Source organism: Leuresthes tenuis, unplaced genomic scaffold, assembly GCF_036924035.1.
Source record: "Leuresthes tenuis unplaced genomic scaffold, fLeuTen1.0.hap1 SCAF_11, whole genome shotgun sequence".
NCBI lineage: Eukaryota > Metazoa > Chordata > Actinopteri > Atheriniformes > Atherinopsidae > Leuresthes > Leuresthes tenuis.
In genome coordinates, this window is record NW_027325365.1 from 8,818,462 (window position 1) to 8,841,717 (window position 23,256).

The window sequence follows — 23,256 nt, forward strand, 5'->3', positions numbered from 1 at the left end:
CTGCTATAACTGGGCTAGATCTTCAGTCATAAGTCTAAACTCTAAATACAGATTTTACTCCCCAAGAAGAACTATCACTGCTTTTTCACAAACCTGGTGACAGTTAATTTGAAATGATATTCAATCCTCAGGCAGAGACAGACCCCTGACAGATGCTGCTGCCACCTCTTGCCTGATCTTGACACGTATACACCAGTGCAGCCACACACATGCCCTCACAAACACACACACACCTTTGCTGTTAAGGTATGGAAGCGATTATGTGTGATAACGGAGCAGCCAAAAGCCCCGCAGGGGATCAACAACAGACCTAACCCTGAGACAACAAACACAATCAGTAGGCTGTAGAGAAAAGTGAGGGGCAGTATTTGTGGATATGTGTGTGTTAATGTAGGGGGTTCTGGTGGTTCTGATGGCGGTGAATGCATGATTAGTATATGTAAATGTGTATTTTTACTTTTTCATATGTTTGTTTCTATGTAAATGCTTGTGTTTCCGAGTCTCCTGGTGTGATTGTGTGTCTTGTGCGCGTATGTGTGAGTGTTAACAATGAACCTCATACCTCCCCTGTCCCATAGAGCTGCTGTGACCTCCAAGGACCTGTTGGCTTTCACACAGCAATCCCCTGAAGACATTTACACCATGAAAAAATAAATAATTAGAGCTGGTTATGATGGGGAGGTGGGATAAGGTGTTACCCTGCCTCTCGCTTGGGTCTCTGGGGTGGAATATTTGGGGTAGCAACGCTCCCCCCCTCCCCCCTGACTCCAGAAACTATGTGTTTATGTTTCCCTGATTTATCCAGGTCAGTGTTTCAGATGTGACTTTGGCCAAGACTTGCTCTTTTCCTCACTCTTTCTCTTTTCCTCTGCTGGTCTTCCTCTTTCTTTCCTCCGCAGATATATCTTAGGGTATTTGAGAAGCAGAATATGTTGAGATATTGTCTTTGAGGACACAGCATTTAGTAAAAAAAAAAAAAAAATTCTCTTAAATTAAATTGTGACTGTTTAACTTAAGCATTCAAGATTTGGATGTAGAGATGATCCATTTTGTAGATGTATTTATCTTGGTCTTTAGAAATGATATTTTCTTTGGGATTTCATGTGACTGTCAGTTTTGACTTTCTAATGAGTCATATTTTCAACTTTACATTTAATTTAGTAGCATTACTTATGCAATGCTAATAGCTGATTTCTTATTTGTTATGAAATGGTCAGTGATACAGAAACTGAACTATTCATGCCAACAAAAACTGGCAATCACCAATAGTATTCAACTGATGAGTCACACATGTATTCAAAATGTAATCAATCTGGGTTTTTTTTAAATTGTTTGCTGGCAGCAGGATGTTTTTAACTTTGAAAGGCAGTACAATGTCACAATGTTGAGGTAACTAGGTGAACACTGTTATGTATCCATCCATCCATCCATTTTCTATACCGTCAATCCGTCGATCGGATAGCGGGTGGGCTGGAGACTATCCCAGCAGTCATCGGGCGAAAGGCGGGGTACACCCTGGACAGGTCGCCAGTCCATCACAGGGCCTGTTATGTATCAATTTACAAAAAAAAAATACAGATGGTGGTCAAATGAAAGGAAAAACCAACATAAAGTGACTCAGTAAGGTGTTGAGCCACTAAGTGCTGCTGGAACAGCCTCAGTGTGCTTTTATTATTGATTCTAAAAGTCTCTTGAATTCTACTGAGGAGATGAATCAACATTTACTTTAAAGATATTTCCTCATATCTGCTTTTGATGAGGGCTGCATGGTGGTGTGGCAGTTAGCACTGATGCCTCACAGCAAGTGGGTTCTTCGTTCAAGTCCCAGCTAAGGCCTTTCCATGTTTGCATGTGGAGTTTGCATGGTTGTGTGTCTCCATTTTCATACTTAAACTATTCAGCTTTCTTGTATGCTGTACATGGATACACTGTCTTCCAGAAAGAGACAGCTCCTGTCAGAATAGTAATGTTTCTTCATGGTATAAAGGGGAAGTTTGCATTGATTTCCCATGAACCTCACTATAAGGGATATGGACCTAATCCATGCCAGCAAAAATATGCCCTACAAAATAACAAGACAAAATAAAATAAAGTCCACTGACCTAAATGACCACTGTAGGTTCCTTAGTCCTACCCACTGGAACATAAAAGAGCTTGGATAGTTTTAGCTGTTGTTTGAAATGCTGGGTTTGGTTTCAGGAAAAATTTTGTTTGGGTTAAGATAAAAGTAACTTTGTCATTCTTGTTGTAATAGTAAACATGGACAAGGTTATAGATTGTCCATTGTTAAATATCACATTGACTCTCACTTTGCAAACAAGAGTACCCAGAGAATGTGTTCTCCACCAAGGCCAATGTTGTAATCTGCAATATAACAACAATGATGCATATTCACTCCAAAACTTTCCACCAAGTTTCTTGAAGTATGCCTTAATTGATATTGAATAATCTTTGTAATAAACAGATAAATACACATAAATGTTCACGTACCTATTACTCATCTCTCCCTTTAGTTCAGGAATTAAATAATTAACTACGTTGAAGACCAATTTACTAACTGCCAGGTGACACCATTACCATGAAACGTGGTTTATTTTGAGTTCGCGGACTTAAAATTTTGCAGGAAACAATGCCAGAAAATAAATTAATTTAGAAGAGTCCAGTAGTATTATCACCACACACTACACAACAAGACCACAAGACATGAATGGGGCAAAAAGGCTCTCACCTTATCTCGAGTGGAAAATCTTTTTCGGCTACTATGCTGCTACTCCCTTTTATCACCCTGTAAAGGCACATGCACTGAATCAAACTAATTCAGACAGACTGTAAATGTTACTGAAAACAAATGTAGAAAAGCTCTGTTAACTGGAGGAGAGGCACATTACACAGGTTGAGGGAAATTGGGTATGACAAAGAAACTTAGTATTGAAATTAATGTGAAATAACTTCACGATACATTACTATGAAAAGTTATACAATTGCATATTTTTTCAGGAGAAAGACCATAGCTGCTTAGAACAGAGGAAATCAGTTGAGACGGAAAATGTCTGGCACTGTAAGGCATAAAAACCATCAGCATGGTCCTTAAAACTCTCTACTTTCCCTCCCTCTAACAAACAGCACGTACAACATTCAGTCCAGTTCCCTTATGCTGCATAGACAAAAAGGGTGAGCAGCAGTCCACCTGTCATAACTACAGAGTCAGTCTCTTTAAAAGCCAGGTTTTCGTCACTTTCATAAACAGACCATTTGAAAAGGTTAACGAGAGAAAAACACTTGTGACCCAACTGTTTCACTCAACACACACATTCACAGTAACAGGCAGCCTCACAGATTACCTCAGGCCAGTCAATTCTGTAATGTCCTCCTTGGGAAGCCACTTGAGACCTCATTTGCATCTAATTTGAGTGGAGGGTTTTTTGGGAGAGGCTTAACAGGCTTAACGAGGCAGGGGCAAAATGAATTGGAAAACTGGGACGGCTTTTCTCTCTCGGGTTCACTTCACACCTGCCCTACGGGGACTGCACAGAATTACACACAAAAACGAACACACACCCTGGAGTGTTGATTCTGACAACTGCAAATTGCAAACTGTTGCCAAACTGCTGTGAATTGTCAGCAAACTGAATGCTGTGAACTCCAGAGGGAACTTACAGTTGGCTAAGCTGCAAGACAATTCAGGATTTTTTTGTCTATAAGTGTGTTTATGCAAATATACATGTTTATCTTATGTCAGAATGGTTTTACCTCTGTTTAGATTTATATATGTTTATGAGTATCTTTAAATATGCTGTATGTCTGACTGAGTAAGTGTGGATGTGCAGTTGAGTGAACTCACTGCTGCTCTAGCCCACTTTAGAAAAACTAATTTAGATTTTTACTGCTTTATTCTTCTGTTTCCTTGCTAACAGCACTTTTAGGAAGTTTTGGCAAGTTTTTTACAGGCAACACCTTCTCTGCTTTCTCTAGCCTTGCCTGGCTTTTTCTCTTTTTCTGTCACTCCACTTTGCTTTCCAACTTCTCATGTTTATCCCAACTTTATTTCTTCTTCCGACATATTGTGGTCTTTCCTTTGTCTCTCATTCATTTCCAGTGTTTTGTCACCTTTGGCTCAGTCTGCCGTCTTTCTTTTCTGCCTATTTTACTTATTCCTTGTTTCTCCTCCTGTTCCACCACTTTCACTGACCTCCACCTCCCCCTTCAACACACACAGTGAAACACACCCTCAGTTTGCCAGCAGCATCTCTCCAGTAGAGTTTTCACAGCCCCCATTTCCCTTCCTCGTGCCAACCTACCACGGAGCGCACAACAGAAGGAAACGGCCGCTGCTGCTGTGTCTGTACGTGTGCATGTGTATGTGTGTGTGTGGAATAGACACATGTTCCAGCCTTGCTCCTGGCTCTTATCAAAGCTTGGTGTTGATTGGTCAGTGGACGCTGTAGCCACCACACCCTCAGTTATGATGGTGGGACTGGAATTTGTATGTTTGTGTGTGATCTCTGCATGCTTTGGTTCAGTCCTGTGCATGTAGCAGGTCAACTAGCTGTGCTGACACAGTTCCAGTTCCCTAAAGTTGATGGGATCAAGAGAAATCTGCATCGATTGAAGCATTGTTTTGTTCAGTCTCCTCTGCTGCTTTCAGCTGTGATCTGAATGTTTCTTTGTTCTTACTGCAAACTGTATTGTGTTGTACAGTACTCCTTGACACACCTTACAAGTATGATAGTGCAAGTCTCAGATGTATTCCAACTGTTTCAATAATTCCTATGAACCTCTGCTAACCATGTTGTGCTGGTACTTTTTTGTTTGCTGGTACTTTGCCAGCTTTTTTGTTGGAACCAGGGAGTTAATTGTTTGTGGAATATTCCGGCATATGTGCACCACTTTAAGGAAAACATCAGCAAGCATACATGCTTTGGTAACTGTTGAACAAACGCCATCATTCAGTGAAGAGTGTTCTTTACTGTTATCATGGGTATGATGGTGATGTAATACAACACTATTATTGCTATAGCAGGCTAGTCTAAACTAAGAAGTATATTCCACAATGGGTTTGCTGTTCTCAAATAACCTCTTAATGTTACGCCTATCATCTGTGGCCATCTTGTGGTATCCATTTTATCCCGATCCTACTATGTTTGATTCACTTATGGTATACCGAATGGCACAAGTGAGGGTAACCAACATTTAGGCTCCAGTTCTAGGTCAGTGGGTGATATTCTTTTCCTCAAGTTTCTCCAGTAATGTGGGCAGCTGACCTTTCTATATAATGACTTTTAGTCTGCCAAAGAAGTAGCCAGCTGGCACTGACAGTGGGCACTGCCCTTCTGGGAAATGGAGTAAGCTGGATGCGACATAAAAAAAACATGCACACACAGTCTGTATTCACACTGTATAGACAAATACAGCACAGACACACACTCACAGTGAAAAAGGCACACATATTTAAAAGGCATCTGCATGAAATACCAGGTGCGTGCATGCTGACAAATAAATCCACAGCTAATGCTTGGCTGAATACACCTGCAGACTGCAGTTGGGAGGACCTTACCGGCATTGGTTTTTAACATCTAAAAGAAAATTACAGTTTATTAAAGCTTCAGTCTTATCATTGTAGCTTGGGGTATTTTAATATACTAAAATATTTTTATCATAGTAAATTGTACCAGATTAGTTACTTATATCTGGGAGTGTTGCTACAGCTGACAGATGGAGTGTAAACACTTAGCTAGAATATAGTACACCTAAAATATTTTGTTTACTGAAAGATGTACCACTAAGAGTTTATCTTAACTCCTGTAGATGGGATGTGAACAATTCGTGCTTTAATCTCACAGTTTGCCTCCATTTAATCTTAACCTCAGGGTCAGTTTAACACCTGTGTGATTTACTGCTGCTTTGGAGACTTTTTTTCTACAATATTTCTGTGTTCCGAGGCCTGAGTGGTTAACTTGCTCTGCATAGTTATACTTTTCAGATGTGAGTCAGGAACTGATGATGACTTAAAACAATATAGGTTGTGTGATACTATGATTTTCTTTTAAACTTCAAACAACTCTTTGATGTTTTAAGTACCAGCCAAAATAATCTCCATGTCAAAGACATAAAATGGGTCCTTACAAAAATAGTTGAAGAGCGCACACACACTCACAACTGACGTGGGGAAACTTTGCATGCAACCTCACACGTGCTGCACACTCATCATTAGGTGTGCACAGTTAATTCTCGTCCTTTCACTGGATTGAACATGGAATTGGTTGTAGATGGAAACTTTGACATATAATGAGAGAGAAAGAGTTATGTCACAAAGAAACAACCCAGAGACACGAATGACCTTCGGTGACTCTACTGAGACAGAAGTCCTCAGACTGGAGGACTTACACTGGTGTGTAGTATTAGATGGCATATGTAGGTTTGTGTGTATGAGTGTGTATGCAGTATGCTTGGAGTTATTTGATGTTAACAAGCTCTGCCACTGTTTTGTTAGGCCACTGTCACCAAAGCAACACTGTAAATCCCTTCTGCAGGGACTTTATTTTGTCAGTGTGTATTTCTGTGTGTGTTCCTTTTCTACACTTGCGTGTACTCATGTTTGTATTTTTTTTGCAAGGATGTGGCAGGGCATGGAGCATGAAAGTTTGACTTATAATTTTCACTTTTCAGTCCACTATTCAGCGAGGCTAACTATGACAGGCTGTTTATGTTATGTTGGAAGCTTATAGAGAAAATATCACTGGGCTGTGCATGTTTGAGTGTGTATCTCTCTCTCTTGAGCTTTGTCTATATCATTCACATTCACTTTCAGCCTTTCATTCATCTTAATCTCCCTCATTCAGTTATCCTCCCATTCACTGATGAAGGAGCAAGCCTTGTTCTTGTCAAGTAGCTTCTCAGCAGCCAAATTAGCCCTCAACCTCTACCCCATCCTATTCACTTACAGTACAGCAGTAGTAAATCAAGACAAAGGCAAAGCAGGCCTATAAACTCCAGCTGAAAAGAACTAACCAAATACAGCAACCACTTCGACTTGTGACTCTAAAAGAAAGATGCTTGCAGGCGTCTCCCTAATGTGGTCAAGCTTGGGTAGTTGAGGCCACCAAACTATGAATTTCATAAGTGGCATTAAAATTTGAACTGTACTATGAGGGGAAAGAGAAAACAAACAGAAAACAAATTAACTGTCAATGACACACAATGGGGAGACGCTATTTATGTGGCTTTCAAAAAAAAAAATCATTCTTTGATACTTACTGTGAAAGCTACATGAAAAAAGCACAGGGCAGACATCAGCAGAAGAAGAACACAGTGTGGTAGGTGAAGATGAATTTCAAGCTACAATATGTGGGAAAGAGAGGGAAAAATGTGAAAAGGGCGAAAAGAAAATAAGTGAGCATGAGAAATAAACTTAGCCAGATTTAGATGGTGCTTCAGAACTAAAGTGCAGATGAGGCACAGCGAGCTGTACTGTGCATCATTCAGACAGGACTCCCCTTTATGAAGTGAAAGGGAGCATCCTGAAGTCTTCTTTTCTCCTTTCACCTTTCCTCTTGAAGCATTCTGTGCATTGTGAAAATCTAAAATAAGTCAGTTTATTTGTGTACAGAGAAATATTTTTTATCGATAATGACAAGTATGGCGTGAAAATTCTCTGTCTTGTCATATTTTTCACCATGGTTGTCTTTGCCACTTTGTCTTTGTTCTTAATAGAAGATGAGAGGTTGCATGTGAATCTACAAATTTAAGAACATGGAATAAATATAAAGTAATATCTATCCAGAAAAAGAATGCTGGCATTGCCATCCCTATGTACATGCAGTTTCAATCTGGACTATTCTCATTTGTGGTTCCATGATCATTGAATGAGCTTCCAGCTGCTATCAGAGCAGCTGCTATCCCTCTCTACCTTCAAGAATGTTTTGAAAACTCATCTCTTCAGAGAACACCTTCTCTCCTTAATACCTCTAACACCCCAACACACCTAATCAGGACTGATTTACTCTTCTGTACTTGTTATATTTACAAGTTGTCATTTAGATTTATAGTGATTTAATTTAATTTATAGACTAGGGTTTTCTGACTGTATTAAAGCTTGAATGTCGTTGCCTCAACAGCTGCTAAAAGGAGACAGTAAATGCAAATACCAACCCATAAGTCTATGGCAAATTCTTAAAGTATACAATGCATAAGCATTTCCAGTAATTCCCTTCTTATTCTTGGGTACCTCTAGATTAGCTTTGCACACTTCATAACTCCAAATAGTTTGTAATTAGTTCAGAAGAAGGGAGAGGTTTCTCCTGAGAATAAGATGATCTGGCTAAAGTGTCTTCTCATGAGTTGAATTCCAGGCTATGACAACACATAAGTAACAAAAAACTGCGAGAAACATGCAACTTTTTAAAGCATGACAGCACATGACATCCAGCTGTACGTATTCCAGCGAGAATTGGATCCTGAGCATCAAAGTGAGAAGCACAACACAAAGACGATTGCAGCAAAATGTCTCTTTTTGATAAATATGCTCATTACATGCTTATTTGAGAAACTTTTGTTTGTTTCTGAACAAACTTAGCCGCTTATTCACTCAAGTGTAACTGTGATGTTTGTACTTAAATCTGTTCATGTGTCTTATACCGACACAAAATAGACATTTGAAACAGTTTCACTCACCGCTTGCACTTCGCACATGTGCCCTTTCATTTGATCTGAGTATTTGAACAGCCTTGACTTTCACCTTCAGTCTCAGTGCACAGCCAGTATCATATTTGTTCTTGTTATTAAAATTCTCATCCATGAAGTGTAGCAAACAAATCCAAACCTTTTCCCTACTGTGTTACGTCCAGGAAAACCAAATTGTATCCACTGATCGAGGATTGCTAGGTCTTTGGGGAAGTTGAAAAGAGTCCAAAACCAAAAACAACTTGTCTTGAGGAAATCTTTGAAGCAAAAACAAAACACCAAACTAACACGAAGCTTCGGTAAACATTTAAGGTGACAGTCTATCATTTTCACACAGCAGATAAACCAGACAAAATGAAAAATCAAAGATTTTAGAAAAAGTCCCTTTTTAATCCCTTTTTAGAAAATTTGAAAGACGATATGTGTTACTTCTGAGCTTTAAATAATTTATTTATGTTTGACCTGAAAACAGCCCTGAGATACTCTGCTTTGTGTTCTTAAAGAGAGTGCAGTGTCTTCACTCATTTGTTGCTTTTTGTTGTGTTTGTGTATTGTGAATTCCAGGAACTCTCTAGTGATAATTGTTGTTATTGGCCAAGAGTGGTACTGTAATAGAAGTGTTCATTAGTCAGTTAGCATCCCTATGAGAGAGAATCAAAACAGCAGTAAAGTCAGTCGGGTCGCGGGGGGGGGTATGCCAGCGGTCATCGGGCGAGAGGCAGGGTACACCCTGGACAGGTCTTATACAGAAAAACCCTATGTAAATTCAACTTAAGCCTTTATTGCAGTTTCAAGTTTAATTTCCACCACGTGGTGTGATAAAAACAAATATGAGCAAACGTCATACCTAAATATTTGAAACAAATTAATTTCAGCTATACCTAAGCCACTTTGGAAGCCAACTAGATGCCTGACCTGCGTTTGGTGACAGACACACTGTGGTGTGGAGCTCAGAGGAAAAGGAAGAAGGCAATTAGGATTCCTTGCGTAACTGGGAGATTTAGAGAGCGAAATTGAGCATACCTATCTTCCAGAGACATGGATGGAGAGCAAGAAAATAAGAATGGGAAAGTGAAGCATTACAAGAGCTTCGTGGAAAATAACATGAGATTAAAAGAGAGGAAGTGGATGTGTTTGGAAACTAAGCATTGGATGGATGGCAACAAAGGATGGCAGGAAGATAAAGAATGGAGGGAGAGTAAGATAAGGATGCAAGGTCTGATGGAGAGAGAGAAAGTGTGAAGAGGAAATGTCACAGTGTCAGACACAGATAAAGCCACCAGAGGAAACCACATTTCTTTGTTTATGTTGTTGTCCCGGGCAGAGAAAAGAGGACAAAGGTCACGAAAAGAAAAATGAGACAAACTGAGATGGGAGGTCAAGGTAAGAAAGAGAAGCACAAGCGACCGGCCAGCAACCTTATATATCGAACTGTTACATTCATTTAGTCTCATAGTATTTCATGGTTTACCACAGAGCTGGCAGTCCGAATTTTCATTCCATTAAGCTCTTGAGAGTCACACGATCTGTCATTCGTTTAACATTCCTTTCTAATAGTTATCCATTTTTTCTCAGAACCTCTTGGTGTGTCCAACCAATAAACCTATTCTGCAGCAAGTCAGCTTCTTCGTTCCCAGTGAGACTTACACATCATGAGCATGTGTGTGTTGTACTTCATGTGTATGTGTGTGTTAAATCAAACTGTGTGCCAGCCCAAAACAGCCAGACTATAAGTTTCACTGGCTTCAGTGGTCTGGGGTTAGATGTGTGTGTGTGTCTCTGGTGGAAAGTGTATCAATTCCCTGCACACCTGCCGTTTGCATTCTTTTCTCAATCCCTTGTCGGAAACACATGCACACATGCACACCTTACCTCCGCTTGTAATGGAAACAAACAGTGGTTTGGGCTTATGTATTAAAGTCTCTTGTTAGCTGTCTGACTGCCAGATGGTCAGTTAAATTTGAAGCTAGGTTAAGCTTTACTGCAGGATGAGGTGGACACCCAACCTTTAAGAGTCCAGGTGCATAAGCATGGCTGCTTCACTAGTTTTATTTTAATCGTTGAAATCCACTGTAAGCTTATTTTTTTCTCTGCAAGATCTCTCAAGTCAAATCAAGCTTTTTAAGGTGAATGCAAATGAGTTATATCTTGTTTAATTACATTAGTTAAATGTGTAATGGTAGCTGACTTCACTTTCAGACAACCCTTTGTTGAATTTCTTTAGAATTTCTCAATGAGGCAGATACCTGATTGTTTAGGATATGTTCTTATTTTAATGCAAACTTCAAAGCCTCTCAGGTGTTCAGAGTAGAACTGCTAACTTATGTTGTAGGTAGTGTTGTAGGTAGTGTAGCTGACGTCTCACTTATGTTAGACTCTTGGTGGCAGTTGCTTCACCATGCCTCATAATCACTGTCTTACTTACCGGCTGAGTGGTTGACAGCTGAAGTGTAATTACCTGTTTCATTCTAACATACATAATGTGAGACAATTATGATATTACATTTCTCAGCATTACATATGACAAAAACCTTTGCTGTTCAGAAAACTCTGCACTGTGCATAGGTTGCAATGGTAAATTTTTAAAGTATGTTATAATTGTACACTGAATCGACCAAACTATTGGTTGTGAAAGAGGGGTAAATTGTGATTTAAATTTTATTAGATGATAACATTTATGTTACTGGCTGTTTGCTTCATAGTGAGGTCATACTTTGTGGTGTTTTTCACATCACTATCAATTGGTGTACAATTTATTTGACACGTTTATATGTTTGATTTTAAACCACATCTTGTTTTGCTCTGGCAGCAGCCTCAACTCTCTTTTTATGTGCCGATGTTAGATAGGATGATGCTATTGTGCTTTACCTGGAACTGTGTCCTCACTGTTTGTTTGACTGCAGCGTGGTCTCCCTGGTGAGAGCAGCAGTTTCCATGGTGAAAAACAGAAAGATGAAGATAAGGATGGAGAGATTAGAGGCGGGAAGAGAAAAAAGCAAAAATGTAGCCAACTGTAAAAGAGTGAAAGATTGAGATAAAAGAGTGAAAGATTATGGGTGGAGAGGAAAACAGATGAAGCTGCAGAAAAGTGTTTAGTCAACTGTGAAACGGCGAACGATAAGGCATGAAAGATTGAAAGAAGGAAAGACACTCTAAAAAGGGGAGATTAGAGAGAAATACAGCAAGTGGAAAGGAGGCCTGGGAACATGAGGTGAAGCTGGCTGTGAAGGACTGACGGACCGACATTAGAGAGCAATGACTGGGTAGAGATTTAAGATAGCTGAGGAAAAAAGGGAGGGCAAAAAAAACTGAAAGATTGTGGCCAAATGTAAAAAGATAAGGAGAAACAAACAGCAGTGGGGTAATCCAGGGAGGAGTGGATGGTTTGAGGTGAAGAGGTAGAGAATGGAAGTTTTTGTATTAGATGCTGCCTCAGTTACTAACAAGTGAGCAGATACCTGGAATTACCCATTGACACAAAGAAAACTGTTATATTATTCCTGGAAGTAGCATTTATCTCAAGTTCTTAATGATGAATTGTTAGTGTAGTTGTTAGTTAGTTTTTCTCTGTGTCCAGAAGGCTTATGAAGTAACTGCCCATGCTTTGCTTTTCAAGGTACTGGCAATTACACACGCTGTAAAACCTTATGATGAGAACCAGCAGCATCCAGTTGGAATGATGGTGTAGGAGCTCACTGTCTTCATTCATTATTGATGCCTCTAAACACTTGTAGGACTAGATGGTGTGGGTTTATCTCTGAATGTAAAGTCATCTTACCTCAGGAAATTTTTTAGTTTGAGTCTCAATCATTTCAGAATCTGTTGGTGTGTTGACAGAAAGGAAAACTTGATTTTAACAGCGATTGCCCAGCTAGTGGCAAACTTTCTATTCCTGATTTTTATCATTTAATCCATTTTATAAACAATGCCTTTGTGTTTCTTTGATGTTTTGTTTTACATCCATCAGTTAGACTTTTTACAGATTCCGTGTGACATTTTTTGCTTTCCTTCCCTTTCAAATATCAAGAATCTCAAATATAAACTCTACTTTAAGGGGACATTATTCTGAGGAGTCACGATTGAGGCCAGCTTTCCCTTCGTACTTTTGTTGCACTGGGTTGGAATCATTAGTCAGCAGTCATTTATATGACATTCCATTGTATAAGATGAGATATTGAAACTATTCATTACACTGGAGCCCTTTCAAGGACACCCTGGTGGGCCCTGGACCCAGTTCTGTACTTTAGGGAAGGACAGGTCTGGCCTAAAACAGCCTTCCCTGTCTTAGACCATGGTATGGCTCTTATTAGCGGTCTTGCCATGGCAGCATGGGGAAGCCTTTTGAAACCTAATATGGTCTTAAATCAGATTTATAAATGTTTAGGTGCATTATGAAAAACACACACGCTGACTCCTTTGGCAAAACCAGACTCTGTTTGTGTGTGTGTGTGTGTGTGTGCGTGAGCATGTGTTTATCTCAAAGTGAAAGGGGAGGATATGTGTCTGAAATAAGAGGGAAAATGGTGTGTGTTGTTTGTACCCTCACTATGTGTGTTTTTCTTCTATGCCTTAATTCCTCCCATGCGACAGCGTTTCAATAAACAGCATACTTGTTTAAAGGGATCTAGTCTATGCCCTGATACACACAGACACACACATACCGACTGCCATGTCAAATAGCAGTATGTATACATTGTGCACCCATAGTTAAAACAGATTAAATGACAGCCAGGAAACTTGATAAGGTTTTAACTTTGATGATGGGAAGAAAAAAAAAATGAATCCCACTTTCTATTTTTTCATTTTTTTCAGAAATTTTGCTTCATAATAGTTCAGTGCAGCAGGGGTCCACTGAGTGCAAAATGTTCTCGGTGCCTGTACAGTAGGAGAGTTTGTTTTTGTTTGTTTGTATGTGTGCTTCTATGTATGTGTGTGGGCTCATATGCTGTAGGGCATTCTCACGCTCTGCCTTACTGCCACATTCACAAACTTGGCTGAGAAGACACAAAAATGAAGCTAAACACACATGTACTGGGTGGGTGTACACAGATTTTCATAAGCCTTTTTGTATTGATTTTATAGTTATACTATATGCTCAACTAAAAAATTGTATTATCATCTGAATTATGTTGACTTCAAATTCAGTTTCATTAACGACCTGATTAGATACTTCAAGTCTGATCTGTAACATCTGTGTTTTTCTCTGTAGGGATTTGAACAGAAACAATATCACCAGAATTACTAAAGTGGACTTTTCTGGCCTCAAGAACCTCAGGATTCTGTAAGTTTCTTTCTATATTTCTACAATCAAACATTTTGTGGTATATGTGTTTAAGTCCTGCTGAATTCAGGACTGTTAAACATTGGGAGATGTAAAGTGAATTCGGATATTTACCACCCAAAAAACAATTTTTTAAATTAGTTGTTCTTGATCAGTTAAACAGGTAATAGTAGCATAAAAAGAAAACAACTTTAAACACCAATAATGTACAGTAGGATGAAAAGATCTATATGTCAACCTTTACCAGAACTAAAAATGCATTTGCTTTAAACAAATGAGCACGCATAAAGAAAGAGGTTAGCTTAATTTAGTTTCATAGCTCCAAATCACAACAAATCCATTATCTATACTCGCTTAATCCAATTTAGGGTCGCAGGGTGGGCTGGAGTCTTATCCCAGCTGCCATTGGGCAAGAGGCAGGATACCCTGGACTGGTCACCAGTCCATCACAGCGCCACACAGAGACAAACGAGACCATGCATGCTCACATTCATTCCTAGGGACAACTTAGAGTCATCTCTTACCTTACATGCATGTTTTTGGATGCCAGGGTGGGCGTAGAACCCGGAGAGAACCCACGTATACACGGGGAGAACATGCAAACTTCACACAGAAAGGCCCCAGTCGGAAATCGTATCCTGGAGCCCTCTTCCTGTGAAGTGACAATGCTAACCACCACCGTGCAGCCCCCAGATATTATCCCATCATTGTAATAAAAATCACGATATGATCAAATTAAATTAATATAAATTCTTTCATTCTTACAGTGCTGGAAAATTCACATGGAGTGGATCTATGTTACTCATGAAGACGCTCTTTCTTTAGTTTGTTGAGGAGTCTGTCATTTAGATGACTGGCGAACAACCTTATTTAGGGTTTGAGGTTTTCTGGAATCAGGTATGAGGGTAAAAACCTCAGGTAAAGCAACAGCAGGTCTTGTGTGCCTTTTCCTTCTCTTTATTACCTTGTTGTGACCTATATTTGTCTTTACAAGGACTCCTATTAACAAAAAACTGCCATGCAGGAGCAATTAAACAAATGCTATATTTATCTAATGGGCCGGTATGTGCCTATAGGGGAAACAAGTCTCTATAAAATAAAGTTTCCCATCCTAATGAGGGCTTTTAGAGCAAGAGAGAATGCAAGTGTCCTATCCAAGCAGTTGAATTCCGCAATTACTGGAAATTTACAAGGTTAAGTAATAGAGTAATTGTGTGCTTACATGCTAGTAACAAGCAGCAAGACACACATTTATTAAACAAGCGACGTGACCACATGATGTTGAACTTGTTACAGTATGATAATACGCCACTTCTGGACAATTGTTAGCACGACATCAGGAAGCATTGTTAATAAGAAACAGTAAAAGAAGAGGTATCTTAACTCAAGGTTCACCACTATCTCCCATGTCTTTAAGAATGATTTCTATGTGAATGCTAAATTTGGTATTAGACAAAAAATTCAAACTTTAAACAACTATTTGAATTCTGATATTTAAAAAAAAAAAAAGCAAAATCCTTGCTTTGCACGTCATGTTTTTTTCAACTTTGTCTTGAATCAGTTCTTACAACCTTTTTTTTCTATATAGACTAACTAAAAAGACATCCCCTCTACAAGCTTATTGCATGTGTAGCCTGATCTAATTTTTCCCTTGAAATCAGATTATTCCATTCTTTAGATATCTGTCCACAAATTGTCTTTGATGCATGTTTGGAGAAATCTGACCAGATTAATCTTTGTACCACTACCTTAGCAAAAGTAGCTAAAAAAATTGAGTCAAACTGAACAATCCACCATTTCCAGCAAATATTAGAGTAATTTGTTGATAGCAGACTAAACATGTATATATGTCAGTTATGATATTAACCGAGTATTTATTCAAAGGATAACATTTCTGTATTCTATGGCTTACAGGGTATGACATGAATGACCACAAATGGTCAAATACATGTTAATTTTCCATGTAATGAGTAAATCTGAGAGTCCCTGTTGTGTTTTGGTATTACTTACCAGTACACTGCACCTGTCCTCTGCTGTCTGTGTTGGACTTTGAGGAACACATATTTATTTATCCCCTCAATATTCTACTAAGACGTTTTTCTGTCTCTGGTTGGCTCAGGCTGTTTTTTTCTAAACCAAGCTGTCCAGACCATCGAAACAAAACCCAAACCAAGCAACAAGATAGTAGCCAATCTATTGCCTGAAATACGTGAAAGATTAAGATCAAACTGTTTTGTGCTTAGGTTTCAGCTATTATTTTTACTTCAAATTCGCTGTGGCAAGTTGTCTTTTTGGATTGACTACTATTTGTCTTTTTAGCTTATCTCATTAAACATAATGGAAATCCCGTGTTAGTAAAAAACAGTATCTGTGACACAAAAGGGCAAATTGTTATTTTGACAGTTTTTATTTTTATAGAGATTCTTATTTCTTGCAAGTCTCCTTGTCAAAAAGTCAGTTTCAGAAACTGATCACTTAAATGTGTTCACTCTTTAAAGTGTAACTGCTCATCTCCTAGCAGTTGTCCTAATTGACTTCGCAGACTCACTCTTTGGCCTCTAGTGGCTAAAATGTTTGTGTGTGTGTGTGTGTGTGTGTGTGTTTGTGTGTGTGTGATGGCTTTAATAACTATAATCACTGTTGGCTGCATGCAACTTCCCTCCTCACTCTGTTTTAACCAGACTGGCAGATAAAAATACACTCCCAGTACAAACTACACTGAGGAGAGGAAAGGAGTTTCTTCAAATGTGTGTTTGCATTTTGTGAGTGCATTTGTTTAACCAAAACCATGTTTTTAGTGGATCTCGGAACTCATTTCGGTTTATGTTTGAGGTTCTGTCTGTGCTCACATCTTTAATAAAATGGAGAAAAGTACAATATGATTTTTTTGTGTTCTGTGTGTTTGTGTTTGTGTGTGTGCGGTGGGCAAGCAGCTTGTTACATGTGGTTGGTGATAAACTGCTGTGACATTTCCCTGCTCTAAATCTCTAAAAGAAATTGGGAGGAGATGGCTTGGGAAAGAGCAGATAGTCTGAGAAAGCACACGAAAGCACACCCACAGATGTGTTTACACCGTGTGCACACGCTCTCTCCAGCTTGCACACACATACAAACACACTCTTTGTATCAAGAGACGAACAAAGCGACATGGTAGCCTTTACCCTTATCTTTAGTCAAATAGGCATTACTGTTATTCACTAGAGCTCTGTTTCTCCCTCTCACACACAAAAACACAAGTGCCTAGTTCGGGGATTCCGGGTCATTTCAGCCACTTGTGCCTCCCATGGGAAAACTTTGTTCATAGTTTAACACTTAACATTCTTCTCAGGGTAGGTTGAAGAAAAAAAATATTGTTTCTAAATGCCACACTGATGCACAAGGTAGCAATTATTGTTAATTCACCCAGTAGAGATACTTAGATGTAATCAGATTGTTAAAAAATCTAAACAGCCCAATGATCTGGTTGTGCGTAATATCCTCGATGATCACAGAGTACAAATATTAAAACATGGAAATTGGACTAATTTGATGGCGTTTCAAGTCTTCCATTGCCATATCTGACCTCATAAAAGCACTTTTTTTTAGAGCACTTTCTGTGATCTGATAACATATTTCACTTCTCTTTGAGTTTATCCAAAAACATGTAACTTTATCTAGCTGTCTGAATATTCTTAATCCAGTGCAGTTAGACACAGCTCGTCTCTGCATGCACACCACATGGGCGACACTTAGTGTAATGTCTTTGGCAGTCACACTTTGCAAGATTTCTTCCAGATTGTGGTGAAATTGAATAATTCCAAACAAATTTAGATGGAGGTAAAAACTTGAGCTTGATATTAAACAGTTGGCTAGAAAGTTAATGCAGTCTCACCCATTGTATGTAAACAGGTAAAGTTAATATCCCCTGGAGTGTTTCCTGGAGAGACCAGTTTGCAAAAAGTTAGCATGATATCATTGTGCTTTTTTTATAATAGTTACAAAGACATTTTAATATGGCTGACAAAAAGAAATTATTAGGGCATTCCCCACACACCTTAATTCAAAATGTTTTCGTACTTTTTTCCCCATCTTTCTACATCTCTGTGTATGACTAATGCCTGATACGGAATACTATAAAAAACAGTACCTCATCAGAACAATATGCCAACATTGACTCCCCCATTCCATGTGTTTGGCTCACTATCCCTTGAATTTCTCAACTTCATTCAATAAATCAGCATTTGGTTGAGCAGTCATTTGGACAAATAAACTTTGATACTTCTTCAAAGTTATGTATGATTTAGCTTTTCCCAGAATTTGCAGGGTTTCTGTAAGGATAGAGGAAATGCAAAGACACTTTTTATAAACACATGGGATTCATCATGGTTTTGCAGTAGATTATGATTGATCGCGGATTGTTATGGGTATATGCACAATGATTTACATACAGGATGTACTTGCATCTATCCATTTCTGCTTGCTTTATTTTCTCCGCCAACCCAAGAGCCAGTTTGTAGATGTGTGATCGTTATTTGTTTGTCAGCTGAATTATACAATAACTTGGGCAGCTGTGGGCAACGCAAGTACTCATTAGGTTTTTATGTGGAACTCAATTGCCTTGTTTAAATTTGTGAAAAAAGGCTTCGGCTTGACCTGTCCAAGTTACCTGTACCACACTTTTCGCCCAGTCGAATGTGGAGGAGTGCCCTTTCTTGTCAGCTCAAGGCATGTGTCCACATAGTGTTTATTTTTTTTGACAGAAAAAAAACCTTAGCACCGGCTAGCTCACAACAAGCATGCAACTTGTTCAGTGATAAAAGCATAATACTTTACAATTGGTGAGGTGCTTCTACAAATAGGCTGTTCTGTGTTCTCTGTTATAATTTCTGTCAGACAATTTTACTTGAAGAAAGTTTTTTTTTTAAAGTAGCCACATATCCTTATTGGAACCAGCTTTAAAACAATGCTTGTGCTTAATAAAAAAATTAAATAGATATGATAAAACTTCATGTTGATTCACACACAGAGAATAAAAAAAGAATACCTCATCAGCATATTTTGCCAACATTGACTCCCCACTCCATGTGTTTGGCTTGATATTCCTTGGATTTCTAAACTTCATTCAATAAATCAGCATTGAGCAGTCATTTGGACAAATAAGCTTTAATAGTTGTCTGTTTGCAAGTGTGAGAGTTTCTGTATGAAAATTACTTAAACCATTCTTTTTGTACACAACTTGTCGTTTTCACAGTAATTATTCGAAAAATATAGTTTTAGTCAATGTTTTGGGCCCTGTGGATTTTGAGACAGGGGTCTTTAACCCCTTTTCGACCAAAGTGATTCCAGTCCTGCTTTAGGGCTGGTGTTAGAGCCAGTTCTAAGAAGGATCTATAAAAAAAACCCAAAAAAACTAAGAACTGGTTTGTTTTTCAGCAGCCTCAGAGCCATCACACAGTCATGTCATTATGTCACGCTAAACTTATCTGGCTTGTCTTTGCAGGTCACAGTGTTTGTCTCATTTTTCCCAATCACCGGTATGTTGAAATCACGGGTTTAGTTTATTAACGATGCTGCATTTGATTTATAAAAGCTGTTTCAAGGAGGATCTGTAAACACCATGTGTAAATGTAACAGCAAATGTGGTTGATAAATTCAGCTACAGTTGGCCACTCTTAACCGTGCTTTAAGCATTGCAGTGGCCTGTGTTAACAGACACGACTGACATATTTATATTATTAATATTAAAACATGAACAGCGGGAAAATGAGAGGATCATTAAGCTAATCTTCTTTCACTTTTACTACACATCCATGTTGAAGCTCAATCTCTTGAATTAAGCAGGCTAAATGTGCTGGCTCTGGATTTTTAAATATGGCGGTTCCATAAACCCTGCCCCCAGCCGGTTCTTTGCCCTGGCCCAGGAAAGGGGTGGTTCTAGTGTAAGTGCCAGTTTTTGGGGCTGGAGACAGTGGTGGTCAGAACAGATTGTACTCAGTCCTGTTCTTTGAGGGTTTTCCCCGCAGAACATTGCTGCACTGCAACAGGATGAACAATGTTGCTCACCGTCAGTGGTTTTAATGTTTTGGCGTGTGTGTGTGTGTGTGTGAGACAAGTTAGAATGACAAACCATTGACTAATGGCTGAAAGGCAGCTGCATGTCTAAACATTTTCTTCGAGAGAATAATCAAAAAAAGATAATGTTAAAACATTTCAAAGTCCACATGTCAGGCCAGATACTATCTCTCTGCGATACTACTGCTTTAATCTTCTATGGCTTTATCTTTACCTTTATTTTTCTCTCACTGCCCGTTTTTTTTGCATTGCCCTTCTTTTTCATCGCTGTTGTCTCTTTCTCTGCCTCATCTTTTTACCTTGTCTTTTCTCTGGTTTTATATCAGCCAACTTTTTCCTGTGGTTCACCCTCTCTTCTTCTCCTTCTCAGGAGATGTAACTCTTAACATCCTCAGACAGAAAATATACACACAAATTTCATTTGAGATGTTTTCTCTCTGCTTTCTCTGACCCATCTGGAAAACCTTAGTTTGCCCTCAAAACATAACACACACACAGAGCTGGGAAGGGAAAAGAAAAAAAGTGTTACTTTGGGAGGGCCGTATGCAAGACGAAGAGAATGGAAGAGGAAGGGCTGTTAATTATTTGTTTTGGCTTGCTATTTTGTAACATTAGTCAAATGCTGTGTGTCATAAACTTTTAAAAACTTTTGTTTCATGCCAGATCAATCTCTTTAGTGAACTGATTATGTGTTTACAGAACCAATGCAAGTGTCTTTCTAGCTCTTTGCGTGGGCCAGAGAATGAGACTTTTCTGCTGTTTCAACTCATAGTTTGATATTTAAACTAAACAGTTATGAAGGCATGCTCATAGTAAATGGGTAAAGTTACAGATATGAAGACTGAAATGACAATTGTAACTACAAATTATGCTGTTTTCTCTCTCTTTGGCTCTTCATATCCATTTCTCTAGTCATCTGGAGGACAACCAAATCAGTGTCGTCGAGAGAGGAGCCTTCCAAGACCTAAGATTGCTGGAGAGACTGTAAGTTTGTTTTACACTGATACTTATGGTGTGGTTGCAAAAATAAAGAAATAAAAGGGACATTGTAAGCCCAACAGCTGATGCAAGTAACAAAAACCACCAAGCTGGACATATATACACAATGTGCAAACATGGACATTTGTCAGCACAAAAAGACAGATATTTGACTTCCTTCTGCAGTTTTCCCATTTGGCAGCAAGTGTACACATCCAAGATTTACTGCTCCTGTCTGTCTGCCCTGTAAAGCAAATTCACACATAGTGCGTCTGATTGGTAACCAACAATTTCCCTTCACTTCACACACCACCTTGGAATCTCCCATCGGTACCACCTTCTTCCTTATTTGTGTGTGTTACTGCATCTCTTGGCTCACACAAAGGCTTTAGTCAACAGAATTGAGTTGTCAGTGCACAATACAACACCTCCTACGCACACATCACCATGTTTATGACTTTGTTTTGGAGGGAGTAAGGTTGGACAGCTTTTCTGAAAGATGATTATTTTGCATGAGATAACGAGGCAGACTAATACTTGATTGTTGGTATTAATCTGTTATTTATTACCTTTCTAAACCTTCAATTTTCCACCTCAGAGACTCATCATGAACCTAACTTTAAGTAATTTGGTTCTTTATGTGACAGCAAAAGTACTTTTTTTTTCTTGCAAGATTAGTTTGATTTGCAGATCTTTGTCTTTGGAACAGAAGAAGCAGTTTAAGCTTTACCACAGAAAGAAAAGGAAGGAAGTGTGTGCTGAAGTCTATAATAAACTGACTGCTTTGTCTATCAGTTTATTGTTGACTTCAGCAACTACACTTGACAAAATCTGGAGAGATGGTGAATGACAGCAACATGTGTATCTTGTCTCGAAATTGAGATTGCACATCTGATTGTGGAAGAATGAGGGGATGGACTGCTTTAATGTTAAAAGGCTGCCTAATAGACTGTGTCAGGCAGGGTCAGAGGTTGGGGATGAGAGGTGAAGGAAATTGGTGGTCAAAATAGTTGTGTGTCAAACCTCACATGGCCTTTTATTTATCCAAGTAATGTCAACATATAGTGGTTCTTACAAGTTTAGTGAATCGTTTGTAGATTTATTTTAATTCTACTTTAGAAATGCCTAACACATAATCAGACAAGTTTAAAAAGTAGATTAAGAGACATTAATTTAACAAATTAAACATAAAAGTAATATATTCATATCATTGAGTGACAAAATTATGTTTAACCCAAGGAGGTACAAAATTCCCTTAGAAGCTGGAAAAAGCATCTCTAGATTGGATCAAACAATTCCTAATCAAATTGTGCACAAAGGTAATTCAAATGACAAGGCCTATAATAGGTGTATGGTACACATATTATCATTCATGTAAATGGAGTAACTTTTGATAGACTTAAGATCCTGCTCAGATTGGTTAATGATAATATTCATGAAGCCAACATCAGGAGAACACCTAACAACAATTTACATGTATTATAGGGCTGCAAATAGACAGCCAATCCTCACTAAAAAGGACATAACTGCCCAGTTTGCCATAGATCACCTGGAGAAGCTAAGACGTTGTTGGAGGAAAAGTGAAAAAGAAAGCCCTGCCATCACTGATGGAAGATTTCTGAAATTATGCTATTATGACGTATGTTAGGACATCTGTGAATTAAATCTCAAAAGATATCCAAAAAGATAACACTGAAATAAGAACCAACTTAAGTGAATTGCTTTAACCGCCTGAGGTCTATGATCACGCCGGTGTGATCAGATCACATGACGTCATTACGGCTCAGACCCCAGAGGGTTAATTGGTTTCAAGCAAACACATCAAGTTTATCCAAAAGAAAAAAGGTTATTTTTCAAGTTGACTGAATTAAATAAATATTAGATAAATAGATTTAATAAATTTGTTATGTGGAATAACCTAAAGGGAACATTGTATGGGAGGCAGCTGACCAACATCCCACACCTGAGTTGTTCTATAGAGAGAAATTGGGCAACATTTCTCCAATCTGAAATGCAGAACTGATTAACAGCAGAGGCATGTATTTGTAGTTATTGCTGCCTAAGGCGGTCAACCCACATACCCAAAGCAGATAGTCACATACTTCACCAATCACAAACATACTAATAAATCATTGATAAATAGCATTGTATTGTATTTTTACCATCTTTATTTACTTTTTAACCTGATATACCAAGTGGTGTGTGACACAGATTAATCTGTGAAGCTTCTGTAAGAAACTTGGTAAAGAGTCTCAGGGTCAAAAAAA

General features: G+C 38.6%; 1 protein-coding gene across 1 annotated transcript in view; it reads left to right on the forward strand.

Annotated features, from left to right (window-relative positions):
- The window catches only part of slit3 (slit homolog 3 (Drosophila)), a 244,166-nt gene that overhangs the window by 1,545 nt on the left and 219,365 nt on the right, over nucleotides 1-23,256 (forward strand). Inside the window, exons 2-3 of the mRNA XM_072395321.1 lie at nucleotides 13,889-13,960; nucleotides 20,924-20,995. Coding sequence (XP_072251422.1) covers nucleotides 13,889-13,960; nucleotides 20,924-20,995 — 144 coding nt within the window. The remainder of the gene's footprint in view (nucleotides 1-13,888; nucleotides 13,961-20,923; nucleotides 20,996-23,256) is intronic.